We start from the raw sequence: 20,469 nt of genomic DNA, 5'->3' as shown, positions 1-20,469 counted from the left end.
CATGGGGTATTACAGTATATATAGAGTGTGTGTGTGTGTGTGTGTACCTGTTTTTCTATTCAGGTGGGGATTTAAACCTGAATACACACAGACTCATGGGGACTCATGTCACGGTGGGGACCTAAATTGAGGTCCCCACGGGTAAACAAGCTAATAAATCACACAGAATGAAGTTTTCTGAAAATCTAAAAATGCAAAAAGTTTCCTGTAAGGGGTAGGGTTAGGTGTAGGGTTGGTGTAGGGTGATAGAATATACGGTCTGTACAGTAGAAAAAGGATAGCAAACCAGACATGTGTGTGTGTGTGTGTGTGTGTGTATATATGTATATACCGTATGTATATATACACACACACACACACACACACACACATATATATAGATAGAAATACTAAGTAGAAATACTTCAACAAAGAAATACTCTTCTACAAAGAGAGAGAAGTACAGGAAGTGTGCTGATGACCGTGATACAGTCCATAAGGCAACAAATGGATGTGTCACACTTAGAGGGAGAACAAATGAGAGATATAGAGTCTATAGTCTACAATTGGCTGAAACAGTCATAACCGCTCTGTAAGAGCAGAGTACAGACTTTATTCATTTCATTGTCAGAGCCCAGTTTCTTTTACTGCAGTCAGTTGCAGTCTAGAAAGCTGAAGTAATGCAACAATCAATACACACACCCCTGGGTAAAGCAGACGGGCTCTTTCCCAAAGTCTCATTGCAGCAGAAATAAACAGTGAAAAACCGTGCAGGGTTCTAGGCAGTTTCTGTGATGTAAGAGATGTAAAAGGTACAGGCCTGAATCCACACCAGTTCTGTAGAGCCACTGCTGTTTGATATTTTCAGATCCACCCAGAACTCTGAAAATCACTGGAGACAGCAAAGCAGAAAAATTAACTTACATCTCACACAGTCAAGCTTTCAAACCTAACTAAGTTTACTCCATTGATCACAAGATTGTACAGACATACATATTGACTGCTTTGTAATACTTTACCTGACCTGCAGAGGACAGCACTGTGTTTTTACGTTACATTCTTTTAAACAACAGTTCCTTGATTATCTATTGTTGTTGTTTTCACCTTCATTTTCTGTTATTTTTGTTGGCAGGCTGCAAATTCTTATTTGGTTAGTTCTTAATAGTGGCCCAATGGCCCAAATGTGAGTGTTGCCAACCAAGTCGATGCATCAATTTGTGTCAATTAGACTCAATTCCAGCAGGGACTTAGGGTATTGTTGCTTGGTGGTTGTTATATGTTGTCAATAATTCATCCTTCATCATGCAAAAAACATTACCAAGCTCAACCAGATGCATAATTAGAGGTATCATTATGTGCCGCCAAAGTTTATATTCATAGGGTCCTGTGATTTTAGTGAGGCAGAAAACACAGATGGAATGATGGAATCCTGCCATACACACAGAATCTCAAAGGTCTTCAGAACAACTGTCAACATAAAACTTTGATTTAACTTGGAGAAACTATGACAGATATTTATCAATATTGTACAGTATAATGTATACTTCTTATAGTAGTAATAATAATATTAATAATACATTTAGAATAAAATAATTCCTTGCATGTTTTAATTTTAACAGTAATACTCTATTGTGCAGCACTTTGAATGCCAAAGTTAAAAGGAATTGTTACATTTTCAATTGATTATGTTTTAAAACATGAATTAAACTAGATTAAAATGTTTTATTATAATAAATAAATAAAAAATAAAAATAATGAATTAAAGTTTTATGAATTCAATTGATTAGACTTTTTTTAATTATAAAAAAAACAATTCTGGAAAAATTAAAATGGAAAACATAGAATTGGGGGGGAAATGAAAGATTTTATAGGGCCCTAAAAAATTTATTTTTGTTGAATTTTCAATAAATTGTTCTTAAATTGTATATACTGTATTTCATGATTTCAATTAATTTTATGCGCTTTTTGATTACTAGAACATTTATCCAGAAAAATTACAATTGAAAAAAAATAATAATAATTTGGGAAGAAATAAAACAGATTTCATAGGGCCCCATATTACGGCTTTTATCTAAATCCTTAATCCTAAGAATGAGCGATGAAATAGTGATGCTCCCCTATAAGTATATAATTAATTAGGCATTCTCTCTGTAGTAGCACTGAAAATGCTGTTTATTGGTATTAATTTGGAGTGTGGTGCTGGCTCACAATGCAAAAATCGTTTGCATCAGAGACTAAAGTCAATATCTCTCACCACTGGGGAATCTTGAGAGATGAGGTTAGACTATGGGGGCTGGGCAAAAAAAATAGGGCCTGTACGACCAGTTTTTATTGATTAGCTCCTTGAACCCCTGCTGATGTTGTGAGGGGGAGGCAGGCAGGAGTCCTACGAAGCTTCCTTTCTACTGCGTCCTTTTCTCTGTCTCTTACGACATCACTTTCCCTTTTCTTTCTCAGTCTAGGACAGGCAGATTTATGACTCCATATGGATGACCTAGAAATGCTCTATGCCCTTTTGTGAGTATTTAAAAGCGGCCCGACAGTTACTAAGGACGAGACTGAAGAGTTCATCAGAGTTCCTATCATATTTCCACCCTTACACAGTACCACTTACACTCTTACTTTGTTTATTGCCAAGTTATGAAGCTCAAAGAGTAAAGCAAGGTGCCAGCAACACCAAGGTCATGGGTTTGAATTTGAATGCTTTGATAAAAGTATAAATGCACAGGTATAGCCTAGAATGTAAACACTCCTTTGACCCATTTGTACTAACTGTAAAGACCATACCAGTGAAACAGCTCAGATATGAGATGTTCAGCATCTTCCAAAAATCATAAGATTTTCTGTCTTATCACTGTAGATCAAGTCACATCAAGAGCATTTCAGTGGAAACAGAACTGTAGGGCATTACTGTTCAAGTACACACACCCTCCATTTGTAACCATAAAACACTCAACAGTCTATTTCCTCCGTTTCCTGAGGGACCAAAAAACATTTTGAGCTCTATTTGCTGTTTATCACAAATAGATAAAAAAACAAATGCATAACAGTGAATCATTTTACTCATTTAGTTAACTGGTGATTTATTCCTTGTAACAAGTAAACAAAAAGAGAAAATTCTGTCATAATTTACTCACCCTCATGTAGTTCAAAAAGACTTTTTGTCTCTCTTTTTTTTTTAAAGTGTGTTTTTCTAGCATTGTTTTGGACCCCATTGACTTTCATTATATGAAGAAAACAGTTCAAACATTCGAAATATCTTCTGCATTCTGCAGAAGAAGAAAGTCATACAAATTTGGAAGGACATGAGGGTAAGGTTATCTGTCCTTTTAAGCTTGGTTTTGGGTTAACACCATTGTATTTCCCTTTTGACAACATTTAATAAACTAATGGCATTGACCTGTTTTCCAATGGCCAAATTCTAACAATTATCTCATTCCTCATGTTCCATTTAACAAGATTAACAATGGATTGATGAATTCTTATAGCAATTCCGACTTTATAAATGGAACAACTTACCAACCATTCACAGAAATGTGTGCTAACTAAAAAAATATCCATCACAGAAAACAAACATACCCACAGTTATGCTTAACACACAACACTGTACTGGGATACATGGGAACAATACAACTTCTAAATACAAACAAAAAGGTGGGTATACGGTTAAGGCGTCTCTTAAAAAGATTTCATATGGCATTTCCTTCCTCTTTCACATTCGGAAAATCTGATTTGCAAGTAAATTCTGGCAAAACTCTCCAAGGAATTGAGCTGGGAGCCCAAAGGCAAATTGTGCAGTAAGGTCTTTCACATTCTGTTTAATATTCATATCAGAATAAAGGAGAAATGTAGACAGATAAGGAGAAAAGAGACCAAATACAGCAAATCAATCCTCGAGAGGAAATATCACCTCCAGGACTCGTGCCCTTCACGAGACTATCAGCCGCAGACAGACTCCATTACAAACTGCACAGATGCTTTGAACAGAAACAGAGATACAGATAAGGCAAGCAGCAAAACAGATGTGCATTATTGATTGTACTCTGAATCTTTGAAGATAAATCAACTGTCTGCACTGTCTGTACTTAAAGGTTTTCTAAATAAACATGAAGAAATGCATTTAAATCTAAAATTACAATTAAATCTGAATAGATTAAATACAATACTGCATTGCAAATAACTAACAGATGCTGCACAGTTCTATGCAATTCCAAACTAATTGATACAATGAAAGCAAATTATGTCAAACTGACCCCAATTTTTGGGCTGGCTTGGAACGACGAGCTATATCATGATTTCCATGATAGAGTTATTTAAAGACAAGCCCACAAGGCAGACTAGCTTGATCTAGGGGGAGCTGCCATGAAAAAGTGCAATTACTGACACGATTTCATGACAATTATTTACTGCAAATGACTCGCTGCTGTCAGTGAACTATAAAAGTCTGAGATAAGCATTCATGCATATTGTGAAGCTAAACAAAGACCCATTAGTCACAGTCGTTGGCCTTCCAGTGTGCTTTACTTCAGGAGAATTTAGGGGTCATTAGGGAACACAAGGACAATCGGAAAATAATTTAGACATTCTTTGAAAAACGGTCCAAGTAACTTTAATTAATATTTGTATGTGTCATTTTCTAAAAATGTATTTGAGCAAGACTTTGATGTTTATACAACACTGACGACACCCAAACAGGGGGCAAAATGTCAGGCTACACTGCTTCAATGTGCCATTTCATACAAGTTCATATATAAGCAACACACACCATTTACCATTTAAAAATATTATTTTAAAAGTATTCATATTTGTATTCAGCACAGATGCATTAAACTGATCAAAAGCATCAGTGAACACCTTTTTCTAGTTGAAATAAATGCTTTTCGAGAGCTTTCAATTCATCAAAAATAATAAAATACATAAAATAAAATAAAAAGAAAAATGTGATAGCCTAATAATAAATTTTTTTTTTTTGAGCATATTAGAATTATTTATGAAGGATCATGTGACACTAAAGACTGGAGTAATGGCTGATGAAAATTGCTATTGCAGGAATAAATTACATTTTAAAATACATTAAAATAGAAAAAAGTTATTAAATTGTAACAATGTTTCAAAATATTACTGTTTTTACTGTCTTTTTAATAAATAAATGCAGCCTTGGTGAGTATAAGAGAGTTTAAAAACATTAAAACCTTCCGGGCCTCAAACTTTTGCATGGTAGTGAGGTTTAATACAAACACCCACCAGTTATGACATATTATGAGGAACTTTCAGATTTATCAATTCAACATGCTACCACAACCCTCTATGTCTTCATTAACGCTGACCATCAACATTAATGGATAAATAAATAGACCGACGGTTCCTGGATCACTGCAGCAGTCAGAAAGTATCCCGTTCCATTTCTTTTGGTCTCATTTTTCCGCTGTCTCTCTCTCCTTTCATCCCTATCTGTTCATCATTTCTAAAAGAGTCTATTTGTCCCAGATATGTTACACTGTGGTCGATCGAATACAGTAACAAAACAGCAAAGGGTGTCCAATTTGGATGGTTACTGTATGCTCCATTTGACTCATCGTACTTATAATTTAGGATGTACAGAAACTCCTTTTGTTTAAAATTTTTAAAGTGTTTTATAACAATACAAACGATTCATACAAGCTTCACATGTTACTTGCATCTGACTAAACACGCCAACATCTGCTTAGTTCTGTCTGAGTTTTACACACACCAATAAACAGACAATAAAATGTATCTTATATATGCCATATTGAGTAAACATCTTGCTGACATTTAGACAGAGATGCACAGGGAGAAGACAAAAATTCCCAGCAGGGATGGAAAATATGGGCCAACGGCCCAGAAAACTTCCCGACACGCCAAAGATGCTTTATAAACCTTTGACACCAGAATCAATCCCCACTTGAGCATGAATGAAAACTCTATTTAATTTAACAATATGTGACTCTGGACCACAAAACCAGTCTTAAAATCGCACAGGTATATTTGTAGCAATAGTCAACAATACATTGTATGAGTCAAAATTATCCATGAAGATATTTTGTAATTTTCCTACCGTAAATATATCAAAACTTAATTTTTGATTAGTAATATGCATTGCTAAGAACTTAATTTGGACAACTATAAAGGCGATTTTCTTAATATATAGTTGTATCTCGGCCAAATATTGTCCTATCCTAACAAACCATACATCAGTGGAAAGCTTATTTATTAATCTTTCAGGTGGTGTACAGTATAAATTCACAATTTAAAAAAATTGACCCTTATGACTGGTTTTGTGGTCCAGGGTCACATATTTTAAAATATACTTACAAAAGAGTACCATGAAAATACCATGGCACTGTTAGTGAAAGAGAGGTTAAAATACATATTAAATATTATACATGTATGCGTGTATATGTATAAAAACATGTATAAAATTAAATACATCTTCCTAATTTCTATAAATATTGTGCACTTACACACACACACACACACACACACACACACACATAAACACATACACACATATATATACTGTATAGCAGACCACCCGAGCTGTGTTTACCTCCTGCAGCTGCTCTAACTCCTGTTTGAGAGCCTCCTGCTCGGTCTCGAGCTCGGCGTACTGCTGCTTGAGCGTCTGGTTCTCCTCCAGCACCACCAGACCGCATTCCGCAGCCCGGATCTTCTCCCGGTTCGCCTCTGCGAGCTCTCGGGTCAGCCTCTCCACCTCGGCCCGGTAATGATCCACCGATTCCCCGCATCCTCCATCGGCTGCCATCTCCGGTCGGGTGTAATCTCTCAGAGAGGCGGAGGCTGAGGAGGAGATTCAGGTGGATGCTGCAGTCCGTCCGTCCACCCGATGCGCTGATGTTTACTGATGTTTAAATGATGTTTACACGAGCGGCATATGAACTAGACTCGATTTCTTCATTGTAAATAATGTTGTGATAAACTGCACTAATGTTCCAACCATCAAAGACATATTTTTTTCGTGTCCAACTTACAATGTTTTGAGGAAAAGCGGCGCCATCTATCCGGAATGCAAAGTGAGCAGAAGTTGATCCTGTCTCTCAACATGTGACGTCACTCCATACCCCCACCCCTCATCGTTTACACCGTCTTATTACTGTATATTTTTAGGAGTATATGTAAAATTCAATAGAATAATGCTAATTACAATTTGTTACATCATATGTAATACCATTGTATGTAAATTCTAATTAGGCTATACATTCAAATATTGGACAGAAGTATTATTATTATTATTATTACTATTATTATTAAACACACACACACACACACGCGCACGCACACACACACACAATATTACATATGTGGTCATTTCAGAAATTTCAGAAATTCTCAGATACATAAATCTGCAACACATTATTATTATTATTATTACTACATTAGGTTATTATTACTATTATGGTACATTATTATTAGGGCGATCCTGAATGTTATTGTGGATGAAAACATGCATTATTTAAATACTTTTTCGCCACCTGCTGGACAAATAAAAAGTTGTGAGCAAAAAAAATAAATAAATAAATAAACAAATAATAATAATAATAATTATATTATATATTTTATATATATATATATATATATATATATATATGATTATTTGAAGAGGCTAGTTCTCTGTTTAATTATGCATTGTTTAAATATGTGGTTAGCTATAGGTGCTCTTTGAAAGTCAAAAAACTTTATCGATGATATTTCAAAAAACAGTCATCATGAATGACTTTGCATGAAGTGTTATGCATATTCATTGTTTAAAGGTGTGTGAAGGTTGTAAATCTTAACCATTAAGATCTATAATCCTAAAAGATATGAAGTTACCAACAACTTGAAGGCCACTAACACCACAGGTCCCAGTTCCAAAAGGACTATAAAGTAAACAAGTTTCTATAATTGAGACATGAAAGCTGGTCTAAAGAGCAAACAAATAGCTATAACTATTAATAGCTGTGCAATTGTAATTCACTGTTTCAATTGCCACTGAGATGATCACTGATCACTGAAATATTTGACAGTAATCGCTACATACATCTTTTAGTCTCTTCCTTTAGCCGCACTTCAGCTGAATGTAACACATTCCTTATCTAGAATGCATTTGAATGAAGCATGTCTAAGTACATCATAAGGATGAAGAAGCGAACAGGCTGCGAAAAAGACCTCATGAAACACTGTACTTCTGAATGTCAGATTTCACCAGCTTGCATGTGATTTCATTTTCTCAGACAGTGTGGCACACCAACTGGTCTCAACATTTGAAACACAATAATTTGATTGGCCAGGAAATCGAGCACATCATTACGTGTGTGCAGAAGTCAAAGATCACATGTGCTTTATGTGGAGAGTGTCCTTGCACAATCATTAACTACAGGATGGGACCTTCAAAACAGTGAGTTTCATTTCATCCGAGGAATGTCCATTAAGGTAAGTACACAGCGTGTCTTAATATTTTCTAATGGTCTAATGAAATAAATGATTTGATCTCTAAAAGTAGCAGCCCAAATGGACATACAGCGGGTGGATCTGATGAAAGAATGATTGGATGATTAGGTTTGTCCTGTCACTATCTCAAATAAATCTACAAAATGAGAGACATGTGATACATAGTATTCGGGAAGTCCTGGTTTAGAAAGCTTTACGGAATGTAAAACCATGCACGTAAGCATACTAAATAATTTATACAAGGAAGAAAATGTCACATGTTTTACTCTAGTAAATGTTTCTCATACTAAAATTAATTTTGAAGGCACATCACTTAAAAACTTGACTACAAAAAAAAAAAAAAATGTATATTACATTCACATGCTGTCATGCCATATGGGGGAAATTGAGAGCCATTGCAGTAATGCCAGTACAGTATTACAGATTATAACATTCCATAAAAACAATAAAATTACCACATAATTGGTATAAAAAGGAGAATGCAGATATAGTTTTATATATAGTTTAGTAATTCAGCAGTTAAAAACAACTGGCAAATAAATACATGTAAATATAAATAAGCTGCAGGCAGTGTATGAAAATCTTAGCAAATAATGTTGAACTTTATGGGAATAGAATGATCACATTATTTGTTCTGTGGATGTTTGGATTTTTTATGCCAAAAAATTTACTGTAATTAAAATTTTAAAATATATTTTCATATTTTGTTTCCATTTTAATTTTACTTAAAGATTCAGTTATTTTTGTGTTTGTCATTTTTTTTTTTTTTTTTTTTTTATAAATATGTCAGTGTTTTTATTATACTTTTAATTTGTTCACGTAGTTTGAACTATTTTATTACTTTAAGTTAAACTAAAGGAAAATGAAAAAGGTTGCTTTGGTACCTAGCTGAAATAAAATGTTAATTTCAGTTTATGTTTATTTTAAGTAACTAAATTGTTACCAGCCAAGTTACTATGTAAACCTGGAAATCAACAACATAAAAGGACCCTTGCCCTAAGATAAGTAATAAATTATTCTCTTTTGAATGAGGAATGTAAGAAAGAAAGAAAGAAAAAAAGAAAGAAAAAGAAAGGCTGACTTTGAAGATGCATTGCATGGTGATTAACATGCATGCAAATGGACTGGTGCACATGCACACATCTGTGTGTGTTAGTGTGTATTCCTAAGCCAGAATCCAGAGCAGCACGTGGCTCTGGTCAGCTGCCTGCTAGTTGTGGTGTAATTGAGTTCACATGAGCAGCTGATGGGTCCCATAGCATTTACAATCAGCAGCAGCATCCCCAAACCCTGTCCCGTGTCTCTGTTTTTGCCCTTCCTTTCTCTTCTCTCTTGGCTCTTCTTTTTATGCTGTCCTTAACTAGCTCTTGCCCTCTATCTTATTAGAGATCCCATTGAGAATTCTACACTGTCTCCTGCCTCCACAATCATGGCTCCAGAGAAAACCAGTGACGGGTTGGACAACTATGCATTTACTGTGAGTAACCTCAATTAAAAGACATAAATTTTAGGTAGAATTACTCATTTCTTTCTTAAATGAGCCTTAGAGCTTCTGGAAGTAGACAGATTGTATATAGGAACATTAATTTTGAATGCACTGTGGTCATGGGTGTGTAATGGGTCTTGTTTTCATTGTGTAAATCTAAGTTCATTCAAGTGATAAGATCTTTAAATTCACACAGTTATAAAAATTATGGCATGTGATCATTTCTATGATCGGTGTTGTAACCAAAGATTCCTATTACTCTCGCTAATGCATGTGTTACTCATGTGTTTATTGTGGTCATGCTCAGTGTTTTAGTAACTGGAATGTGGACTGGAGCAGAGTGTGTGTGTGTTTTACAGCTCATGCTTATGTAATATTAATTTACAAAAAGTATGAAAGAAATAGCTATTTTTGCATATTGATCAATCAAAACATATATATGTTTAACTCTTTATCTTAAAAAAAAACAACACTTGAGAGTGGGTTATTGTTTTTTTTTGTTTTTTTTATGCAAAGGCAATTAAATGGATAGGACAACAATTTATATTTATATGTGGTTTATACGTGAAATTATATTTATTTATTAACATGAAATTGATCAAATTATGAAAGGTTGTTGATTAAAAACTGCTAGGTCAGAAACTGGATTTGAGTGTTTTATTTGTTTGTTTTTTTACTTTAGGTTGACGGTGTAGACCATTTCTGTGAGTTACCAGAGAATAAAAATGGAAGTGATAATTTCTCAGAGGAGGGAGATGGTAGCAAGCTGGCATATTGTGTCACTGATATTCCACCATGGTACCTTTGCATCTTTTTGGGGATTCAGGTAAGTGGCATACACGCATCTGCCTGTGAAACAAGATGTTAAACATGTCAGATTTGTATGATAAAATTTATCATCAGAATTTCAAAATTTTACTGTTTTTGCTGTACTTTGGATCAAACAAAGGCATGCTTGGTGAGCAGAAGAAACTTATTGCTATACTGATAGTATAATGTCTATAAATTATGCAAAATAAAAGCATTTTCACTAGAGAGTTTAGACTTTACTGTATATAATGTGTGTAGTAGGTCACAGAAAGAGCATACATAATTGTTCTCCATCTCTCTGACAGCACTATCTTACAGCTTTTGGTGGCATCATAGCCATTCCTCTGATACTGTCTCAGGGCCTCTGTCTACAACATGACAGCCTCACGCAAAGTCACCTAATCAGCACCATCTTCTTCGTGTCTGGGGTGTGCACTTTACTGCAGGTCACTTTCGGAGTGAGGTACGGTTATTTACTTTTATCACTCTTGACAAAGTTGTGTGTTTCACAGGGAAACAACAGAATTCAGAATCAGTGCTAGAACCAAGGCCAAGGCCAGTGCACTGACTGGAAGATATGTCATGACGCGCAAACAATATTTTAAGGATGAGGTGTAGTTAAATAATGAAACAATGTTTGTGTTTTGATCATCTTCATGAATCTGGGTTGTGTGTTGTGTTTACTGAGACACACGGTTCTTTCTTTGTCAATTATTTAACCATGGGTGTTTCATTATAAAAAGCTTGCTTGATTAGAAGTTGTCATTGATTTTCTGAGGCAGGTTTTGCTTTGAATTTATCCAATTTCTTGTTGTAAGATCAATTTTATATGATTAAAAAGGGTCATTTATATGTATATACTACAATTTATTTGGAAGTATATTATTATATATATAGTATTATATTATAAGTATTGCATATATATAATTTAAAATACTACATAAAAATGATAAAAAAAACAGTTCATTCCAGATAAACCATCTCCCAGGAAAACAATCCAAACATTCAATCCAAGGGTTCATTGACCTAGGAAAGTGTGAATAATGTAGGCTTAGCAATGTGTTCACCGTCTGATAAGCCTTTGCTTGTTTAAGGCTGAAGACCTATTGCGCTCTTATTAGGGCTACTTGACCTGAATAACAGGCCAAAGAAATCCTAAATGTACTTCTACAGATCTTCAAGAGCATTAGCTTCTATACTAATCAAACATGATGAATCTAAATCAGTCTGTTACTGATGTACAGCAGAAATATGTAGGACTTTGGTCGGAGTGATTCCTGTAGAAGCTAAAGACCATATTAGGATTAGGAATTTTCCATCTTATTACCATGAAGTTCAGCACATTTTAAATCCACATTCCTCAGGCCTCTCAGCCGTGGAGCTCCCTTTTGTGCAAAGCAGTGAAATTGTTGTATTAGAACAAGAAAATATGTCTTAATACTCCCAAAACCATCTGAATTGCTTTTTGTAAGTGTAACTGATTCAGTACAAGATTGCAGTGTAAACACATAAATAACCTCAGATGTTAACTTGTACAATAAAATCATTATATAACAGTGCCATAAATCGTATCTATTAACAACATACAACAAGGCTTTACCTTGTTCATGGCCTGACTTGGCTTTTAGTGAGGAATCAGGAAGGGCTGAGAATGAGACACTAAACTTGACAAGTTGACAAAGGGAAAGGTTCTTCCGACTTTTAATGTTGAGATGTGTCTTTGTACTTATTGAACAAAAACAACAACACGAATTATACATTTGGTGACAAGGCTCTTCTTTTTCTTAATGCAAGGTTACCCATTCTCCAGGGTGGAACTTTTACACTCCTGTCGCCCACCATGGCTTTGCTATCGATGCCTGAATGGACCTGTCCAGCTTGGACACAGAACGCAAGCCTGGTCAACACGTCCTCGCATGAGTTCATTAATGTTTGGCAAAGTCGAATGCAAGTGGTGAGTAACTCAGTAACTGATAGTCTATGTAAGGACTCATGAACATGTAGAGTGGTTCTAAATACATTTTGACACTTACACCACACTTTAAAATATGGCAGTCATTGCAATAGATAACACTCAACCAAAAAAAAAAAAAAAAAAAAAAAAATTTTGGCAAAAAGACACTTACATTTAAAAATAAAATGGCTAGATGGACACTAAATTAGCTAAATTGGACACTTGAAGGTCACCAATGTGAACTTGAAGGAAACTGACTGCATATAGCCATTAAAAATGACCTTGGAAACACCTGGTAATTGCAAAAATAGTGAATAGCGAGAATAGCATCACTTATTTGCAATTTGTGTGATAACATGGCTTAATATTTTATATTCTAACCCATTGAAATTCATAATATTTGGGGCACTGCATATTTGGATGGATGGAAAGTTAAGTAACCATAGATCCAATATTATCTTTTTAGATCAACACATTATATATAATAATATCTTTATTGTATAATGCTAAAATTCAGTTTCTGTTGTCATCTCTGCACAGCTCCAAGGCTCGATCATGGTGGGCTCCCTATTCCAAGTGCTAGTGGGATTCTCTGGTCTAATTGGCCTCGTCATGCGTTTCATTGGCCCTTTGACCATCGCACCAACTATTTCACTAATCGGCCTATCACTGTTTGACTCCGCTGGCATGAACGCAGGACACCACTGGGGCATCTCTTCCATGTGTGTACTTCTTAAAATTAATCATCATTAATGAAAAATTGAAGAAGGTAGACTATAGTAAAGAATACTGTTTAGAAAAAAAGGTAGATAACATCAAATTACTAAAAAGGGCATAGTTAATACCACATAAGTTAAAAAAACAAAAAAAAAATTATATATATAATTATACAGTGAGGAAAATAAGTATTTGAACACCCTGCTATTTTGCAAGTTCTCCCACTTAGAAATCATGGAGGGGTCTGAAATTGTCATCGTAGGTGCATGTCCACTGTGAGAGACATAATCTAAAAAAAAAAAATCCAGAAATCACAATGTATGATTTTTTAACTATTTATTTGTATGATACAGCTGCAAATAAGTATTTGAACACCTGTCTATCAGCTAGAATTCTGATCCTCAAAGACCTGTTAGTCTGCCTTTAAAATGTCCACCTCCACTACATTTATTATCCTAAATTAGATGCACCTGTTTGAGGTCGTTAGCTGCATAAAGACACCTGTCCACCCCATACAATCAGTAAGAATCCAACTACTAACATGGCCAAGACCAAAGAGCTGTCCAAAGACACTAGAGACAAAATTGTACACCTCCACAAGGCTGGAAAGGGCTACGGGAAATTGCCAAGCAGCTTGGTGAAAAAAGGTCCACTGTTGGAGCAATCATTAGAAAATGGAAGAAGCTAAACATGACTGTCAATCTCCCTCGGACTGGGGCTCCATGCAAGATCTCACCTCGTGGGGTCTCAATGATCCTAAGAAAGGTGAGAAATCAGCCCAGAACTACAGGAGGAGCTGGTCAATGACCTGAAAAGAGCTGGGACCACCGTTTCCAAGGTTACTGTTGGTAATACACTAAGGCGTCATGGTTTGAAATCATGCATGGCACGAAAGGTTCCCCTGCTTAAACCAGCACATGTCCAGCCCGACTTAAGTTTGCCAATGACCATTTGGATGATCCAGAGGAGTCATGGGAGAAAGTCATGTGGTCAGATGAGACCAAAATAGAACTTTTGGTCATAATTCCACTAAACGTGTTTGGAGGAAGAAGAATGATGAGTACCATCCCAAGAACACCATCCCTACTGTGAAGCATGGGGTGGTAGCATCATGCTTTGGGGTGTTTTTCTGCACATGGGACAGGCGACTGCACTGTATTAAGGAGAGGATGACCGGGGCCATGTATTGCGAGATTTGGGGAACAACCTCCTTCCCTCAGTTAGAGCATTGAAGATGGGTCAAGGCTGGGTCTTCCAACATGACAATAACCCGAAGCACACAGCCAGGATAACCAAGGAGTGGCTCTGTAAGAAGCATATCAAGGTTCTGGCGTGGCCTAGCCAGTCTCCAGACCTAAACCCAATAGAGAATCTTTGGAGGAGCTCAAACTCCGTGTTTCTCAGCGACAGGCCAGAAACCTGACTGATCTAGAGAAGATCTGTGTGGAGGAGTGGGCCAAAATCCCTCCTGCAGTGTGTGCAAACCTGGTGAAAAACTACAGGAAACGTTTGACCTCTGTAATTGCAAACAAAGGCTACTGTACCAAATATTAACATTGATTTTCTCAGGTGTTCAAATACTTATTTGCAGCTGTATCATACAAATAAATAGTTAAAAAAATCATACATTGTGATTTCTGGATTTTTTTTTTTTAGATTATGTCTCTCACAGTGGACATGCACCTACGATGACAATTTCAGACCCCTCCATGATTTCTAAGTGGGAGAACTTGCAAAATAGCAGGGTGTTCAAATACTTATTTTCCTCACTGTATATATACACACTGTATATTTATATATATGCACTATACTGTATGTATATTGTAATATGTACTTCACTGCACATATTTTGCAGATTTTGAACAAACAAGCAATCACATTTATGGCAACAGAAAATAAAACACAGCAATGTGATGCAACTGAGTCAAAAACACAGTAGCATTATATAAACTGACTCAAACCTGTGAATCATTTTTTTGTGAATTGGTTCATTTATATGAATCATCCAATAGAACTGATTCACTAGAAAGAATAAGACTGTCCTACAAGGACTGTTTACACCAGCCAGGCACTTTACGATTTTAGCCTTGACTTTCTGCTCACCAGCTGAATATTGTAGTTAAGCTTGAAGCCTTTTGACTTTTAGGTGGTTACTCCCCAATACTGTTCCCACAACAGTAGCCAATATGAAACATTTTAAGTCTAGCTCTCATGTTCAGTATCTTTGAACATGTAATGCTCTTTTAAACTTTATCTGACACAGAGCCGTAACACAGTCTCATTTCCTCCACAGGACGACATGTTTGATCGTGTTTTTCTCGCAGTATCTTCGCCATATTTCCATTCCCTTCCCCAAATACAGCAAAGCCAAGAAGTTTCACACCAGCAGGATTTACATATTTCAGATTCTGCCTGTGAGTCTTGTTAATCTGCTTTTCTAAACATTAATGTTCCATAAAACTACTTTCATAAGCAAGGTGTGTTTCCTCAGGTCCTGCTAGGAATCACTCTGTCTTGGTTGATTTGCTACCTGCTGACAATCTACAATGTCCTGCCCTCAGACCCTGATAAATATGGCTATCTAGCTCGGACTGACATTAAAGGAGATGTTATGGGCAGGGCACCTTGGTTCAGATTTCCTTATCCGGGTATATTAACCACAACAATTAAGACCAATAATGTATTTTATATGGTCATTGCTGTATCTTAAAAGGAACCATAATCTATTATATGATATCATAATCTATATTATGGTTTATTTATGGCTATGTAACTGTGTTCCCAGGTCAATGGGGAGTGCCAACTGTTAGTCTGGCAGGAGTTTTTGGAATCCTGGCAGGGGTCATATCCTCCATGATAGAGTCAGTGGGGGATTATCATGCTTGTGCCAGGTTATCTGGTGCCCCACCACCTCCGAGACATGCCGTCAACAGAGGCATTGGCATTGAAGGCATCGGGTGTCTGCTGGCAGGTGCCTGGGGAACAGGCAACGGAACCACATCCTACAGTGAGAACATAGGAGCCTTGGGTATCACTAAGGTACAAAGTTTCACGATAAATTTTACTAGCCAAAATGTAATTTGATTTTACTTCACAATGATTGCATATAGGCTTACAACACTACTTTTTTTTTTGAGAGAGAGATTGTTTTCTGTGAAACTATGATACTAATCGAGAGAAACCTTTCATCTTTTGCAGGTTGGCAGTCGCATGGTGATTGTGTGCAGTGGCTTTGTAATGATTATAATGGGAATATTTGGGAAAATTGGAGCCATTTTTACTACAATACCAACACCTGTTATTGGAGGAATGTTTCTGGTCATGTTCGGGGTCATTATGGCTGCTGGTGTTTCAAATCTTCAGGTAAAACAGTATGGTTAATGCAAAAAGTAATACATCAGAAAAAACTATTACATTTATTTTTTATTAATAAAAAGATTAATATCTTTGATTAATAGAAAGTTCAAAAGAGCAGAATTTATTTGAAACCTTTTGTAACATTATTACATTCTAATATTATATTACATGTATCACCAAATGTTTGAATCAATACTGTTCTTCATATAAAATATTATTAATATGACCGATTTCCATTATGAATAGTATACAGACATGAACTCTTCACGCAACATCTTCATTTTTGGATTCTCCATGTTCACTGGACTTGCTATTCCCAACTGGATAATGAAAAACCCCACATCCATAGCAACAGGTATGTAAACTATAATCTGTATTGGAAAAGCACATGCTACAGACTCTTAATAGATACAGACACATCTGCTGCCAACACACTGCATCCATTCCAAGTATGAATTTTTGTGCTTTCTTACTTCTTGTATTAGGAGTTGTTGAACTGGACCATGTACTTCAAGTGCTACTGACAACCAGTATGTTTGTTGGAGGATTCTTTGGATTTCTTCTTGATAACACAATACCCGGTGAGTTCTGCTAATAATCTGCTTCAATAACTATGCCTATTCCTAATACACACAGATGAAGACATTTACTGATATTCAAACCAAAAATGTTCAATTTAGAGTATTACTCCTTTTACCCAAAGGCATCATTTTAATATGGCTTCACTATACTCCATGCTTCTCTCCTTTGCTTTATGTAGGCAAATGTAACAAATAAAACCTTGTAAATTAATAAATCTGATGACCAATCAAGTAACTTTTGAGACTGTGCAATAACAGTCTGTTTATTATTCCGGCAGGAACAAAACGTGAACGAGGCATTATTGCATGGAACAATGCCCACCAAAATGAGTCAGACAACACCTTAGAAAGTGATGACGTGTATGGGCTGCCCTTTGGAATTAATAGCTGCCTCTCCTCCTTCACATGGACCAAATATGTGCCCTTCTGCCCAACACACAAAGTCAGCAGACAGGATGAAGCACCGTCCAGTTTGGATTCTTTGGACACCAAACCAGAGCCTAACAAAGATGATACACACATTATAGCGGGGGTGGCACTATAGTCTGTGATGAGGACTTCCATTTTAAATAGGTGACAATTAGTTCAATGTAGAAAAGGCTCGTAATTTTGTGACTCTTATGTCACATCCTGAGGTATGGACTGAACGGAGAAGGCAGCTACCCCATGTACTAAAAGCTGCAGTCCGTAACGTTTTTGGGTTAAAAATGATCCGAAATCAATATTTGAGCAAGTACAAATCCAGCCAGTGTTCAAAACTATCTTCTTACTTTAGCCCGATTCACAACTACTATAATTCACTTATAATAATGTCTTCTAATTTGAGTGGTAAGGGTAGGTTTTCGTGGGAAATTCGAGCATGGCACTGCGTCATTAGGTCACGTATGCAAACATAAAGAAGTTGTCCCGGCTATAGGCTATCGCATGTGCAGATGCTGCAGGTGGCGGATCGTTTATAGCCTTTTCTCACAGCAGCTAGAATAATTAAATGTATAATTTTGATGGAGGATTGTAATCCAGAAAGGATTATGTGTTTATGAAACACGTGAATGAAATTAGATTATATTCCAGTTTAAATGTGCTTCTGATTACAGATAGCCTGGGATTACACAAGATTTGTAAATGAAAGAAAACCAGTTCGAAGGGAGCATAGTTTGCTTTTTGGGTTAAAAGAATTTCTTAATATGAAATTCGAATGGTATGACAATTAGATATTAGACTGTACAGAAATTGAAATCTACACGCTAAATTACACTAGAGGTTACTCATAGTCACGCAAAGCTGATGTTGTTAACATTAATAATTTGAGAATAAAGTATAACAATAATAATACTTTGCACAGTTTGAAGTGATATGAGCTAACCGATCTTTAGATTAAATCACTATTGGTAGCGTGATTTATGGTAATGCTTTTTACCTCAGTTGGGCAGAACAAACGTGGCAGACTTGTCACTTACTTGTTCAGATGGCAATATACGGTGAAAATTCTTATTTGGGTCATATATTCCAAGACGTAGGCTAGAATCTGTGATTGCAAATTACAGTAAAAATCCACACCAGTGCGATGACTGACAGCCACACATTCACCTCAAAACATTACATTCATCAGCACTGAAGCCATGCCGGAGCACATCCCACGCAAGCAAGATAATTCCGCACACAGCTGCAATTCCAGGTTTTCAAACAGAGATGGCGACAAAGAGGCAAAACGTATGGACTGCAGCTTTAATTTTTAACTATTTATCTGAGGCACTGTGCAAATATCTCTCTCTATTTTCATCTAGCCATATATGAATGATAGCTGTAATGTTAATGTGAATGATTTACTTCAGTTGTTATTTTCATCACTACTTCTTTTCACTGTAAATAGTAGATATCTGTAACCCCTCATCTCAACTTTTTATAAATAAACAATCACCATCAACGATGCCAATTCTTCATTTAGTAAAGAGAAACGTACCATTCATGGACTCAAACCCGTCAAAAGGATCAGGAGACAGGACAGAAACAGAAGCACAAAAACATTCAAACTTTGATGCACAGGCATGCTTTTAATATTAAAACATTAAACTGACATTGACTGCTATACTGGAGCATAGAAAACGCAACAGTAGCTACAGTAGGCTCATTTGGAAAAGTAACTAATTAAAACTACCAGTGCTTACCTAACACTGTTCATCAACATGACAGTAGCTTAACTGTTTTCCAGCAACGAGACGCCTGTGGCGGTGCGGTAGTTCAAATCAATTGTGAATCGATTCGTTTGGACGCTTATTCAATAAACCCGGAACTATTGTTCGATTCATTTGACTCCCCAAACTCTGTTTTAATGGCGATATACAAACATGATAAATGAAAGGTAAAAACATAAATTTTACATAATAAATTCAGTTTTGAAATTCACGTAATAAATCTAATGATGTCATACCAGTATTTTTTATTTTTTTTTAATTAGACAAGCGTAAAGGAACAGTTTATGGACAATAAATCCGTTCAGCTCTGAGGAGATCGTTAAAACACACCTGATGGACACATGCTGGAGTATTATCTGTTGTTAAAGGGTCCTCAGAGGTTCTAAAACCCAGATAATGAGCCCATATGAATGAAATAACTTCTGTTGCAGTGTTGGATTGACAGTGTTGAGGTGAAAGTGAGCAAAGGCTCAAACACACACACACACACACACACACACACACACACACACACACACACACACAAAGGTTCCAAATACAAAATGAAACGGCACACCAACAAAATTAAGGATTTAATAAAGCTATTTGAGAAAAGATTTTAGTATTAATTCAACGGAATACAACTCCGTTTCTCATTCTCCATCCGTGTTTTGGTCCACAAGATGGCGCTAAATGACAATAGTTAACACTCCTCTGTTCAACTCGGGTTGGAGCTACATTTTTCTCTGAAGACCAGACCATTGTCAATGTTCTGCGAAATTCACACCTTTGCAAATAGATTAACCATCACTGGAACCCTGTGCTTAATTCTAAACATTTTATATCACTTTCTAAACTTTTAAGACAGCACATTCTAACAGCCCTCTCCTTTTGAATCAATTTCCCTTGTAACACGGATGCATGCTGTAAGCGCTTGCTACAAAA

At 36.1% G+C, this 20,469-nt stretch overlaps 2 protein-coding genes across 11 annotated transcripts in view; one reads left to right on the top strand and one right to left on the bottom strand.

Annotated features, from left to right (window-relative positions):
* Window positions 1–20,469, bottom strand: part of bicd1a (bicaudal D homolog 1a) — a 91,466-nt gene that overhangs the window by 30,503 nt on the left and 40,494 nt on the right. For 2 of the 9 annotated variants that reach the window (XM_058751019.1, XM_058751029.1), the window contains exon 1: window positions 6,548–7,064. The exons of 5 other annotated variants lie outside the window; for them this stretch is intronic. In XM_058751019.1, the coding sequence (XP_058607002.1) occupies window positions 6,548–6,763 (216 nt within the window). In that variant the 5' untranslated portion in view covers window positions 6,764–7,064. Of the gene's footprint in view, window positions 1–681; window positions 736–6,547; window positions 7,073–20,469 lie in introns of those variants that run through there. 2 more of the 9 variants (XM_058751020.1, XM_058751021.1) reach the window with 2 other exon arrangements.
* Window positions 8,368–19,278, top strand: slc23a4 (solute carrier family 23 member 4). 2 transcript variants are annotated; one of them, XM_058751034.1, is made up of 13 exons: window positions 8,368–8,430; window positions 9,835–9,925; window positions 10,617–10,760; window positions 11,050–11,207; window positions 12,539–12,698; window positions 13,239–13,420; window positions 15,709–15,829; window positions 15,907–16,063; window positions 16,201–16,454; window positions 16,614–16,778; window positions 17,019–17,127; window positions 17,258–17,353; window positions 17,632–19,278. In XM_058751034.1, the coding sequence occupies exons 2-13, from the start codon at window positions 9,878–9,880 to the stop codon at window positions 17,895–17,897; spliced, it is 1,860 nt and encodes a 619-aa protein (XP_058607017.1). In that variant the 5' UTR covers window positions 8,368–8,430; window positions 9,835–9,877; the 3' UTR covers window positions 17,898–19,278. The 2 variants fall into 2 exon arrangements, with proteins under 2 accessions (XP_058607017.1, XP_058607016.1); XM_058751033.1 differs by lacking the exon at window positions 8,368–8,430 and adding an exon at window positions 8,534–8,556.

The sequence above is a fragment of the Onychostoma macrolepis genome, chromosome 18, assembly GCF_012432095.1.
Source record: "Onychostoma macrolepis isolate SWU-2019 chromosome 18, ASM1243209v1, whole genome shotgun sequence".
NCBI lineage: Eukaryota > Metazoa > Chordata > Actinopteri > Cypriniformes > Cyprinidae > Onychostoma > Onychostoma macrolepis.
Note: the sequence above shows the minus strand (reverse complement) of the source record. Positions and strands in the feature narration are given on the sequence as shown.

Coding starts and splice junctions, on each gene's coding strand:
- slc23a4 (XM_058751033.1), top strand. Junction 13,421..15,708: donor CACTGGGGCATCTCTTCCAT/GTGTGTACTTCT, acceptor TTTCCTCCACAG/GACGACATGTTTGATCGTGT. Junction 17,128..17,257: donor CCCCACATCCATAGCAACAG/GTATGTAAACTA, acceptor TTCTTGTATTAG/GAGTTGTTGAACTGGACCAT.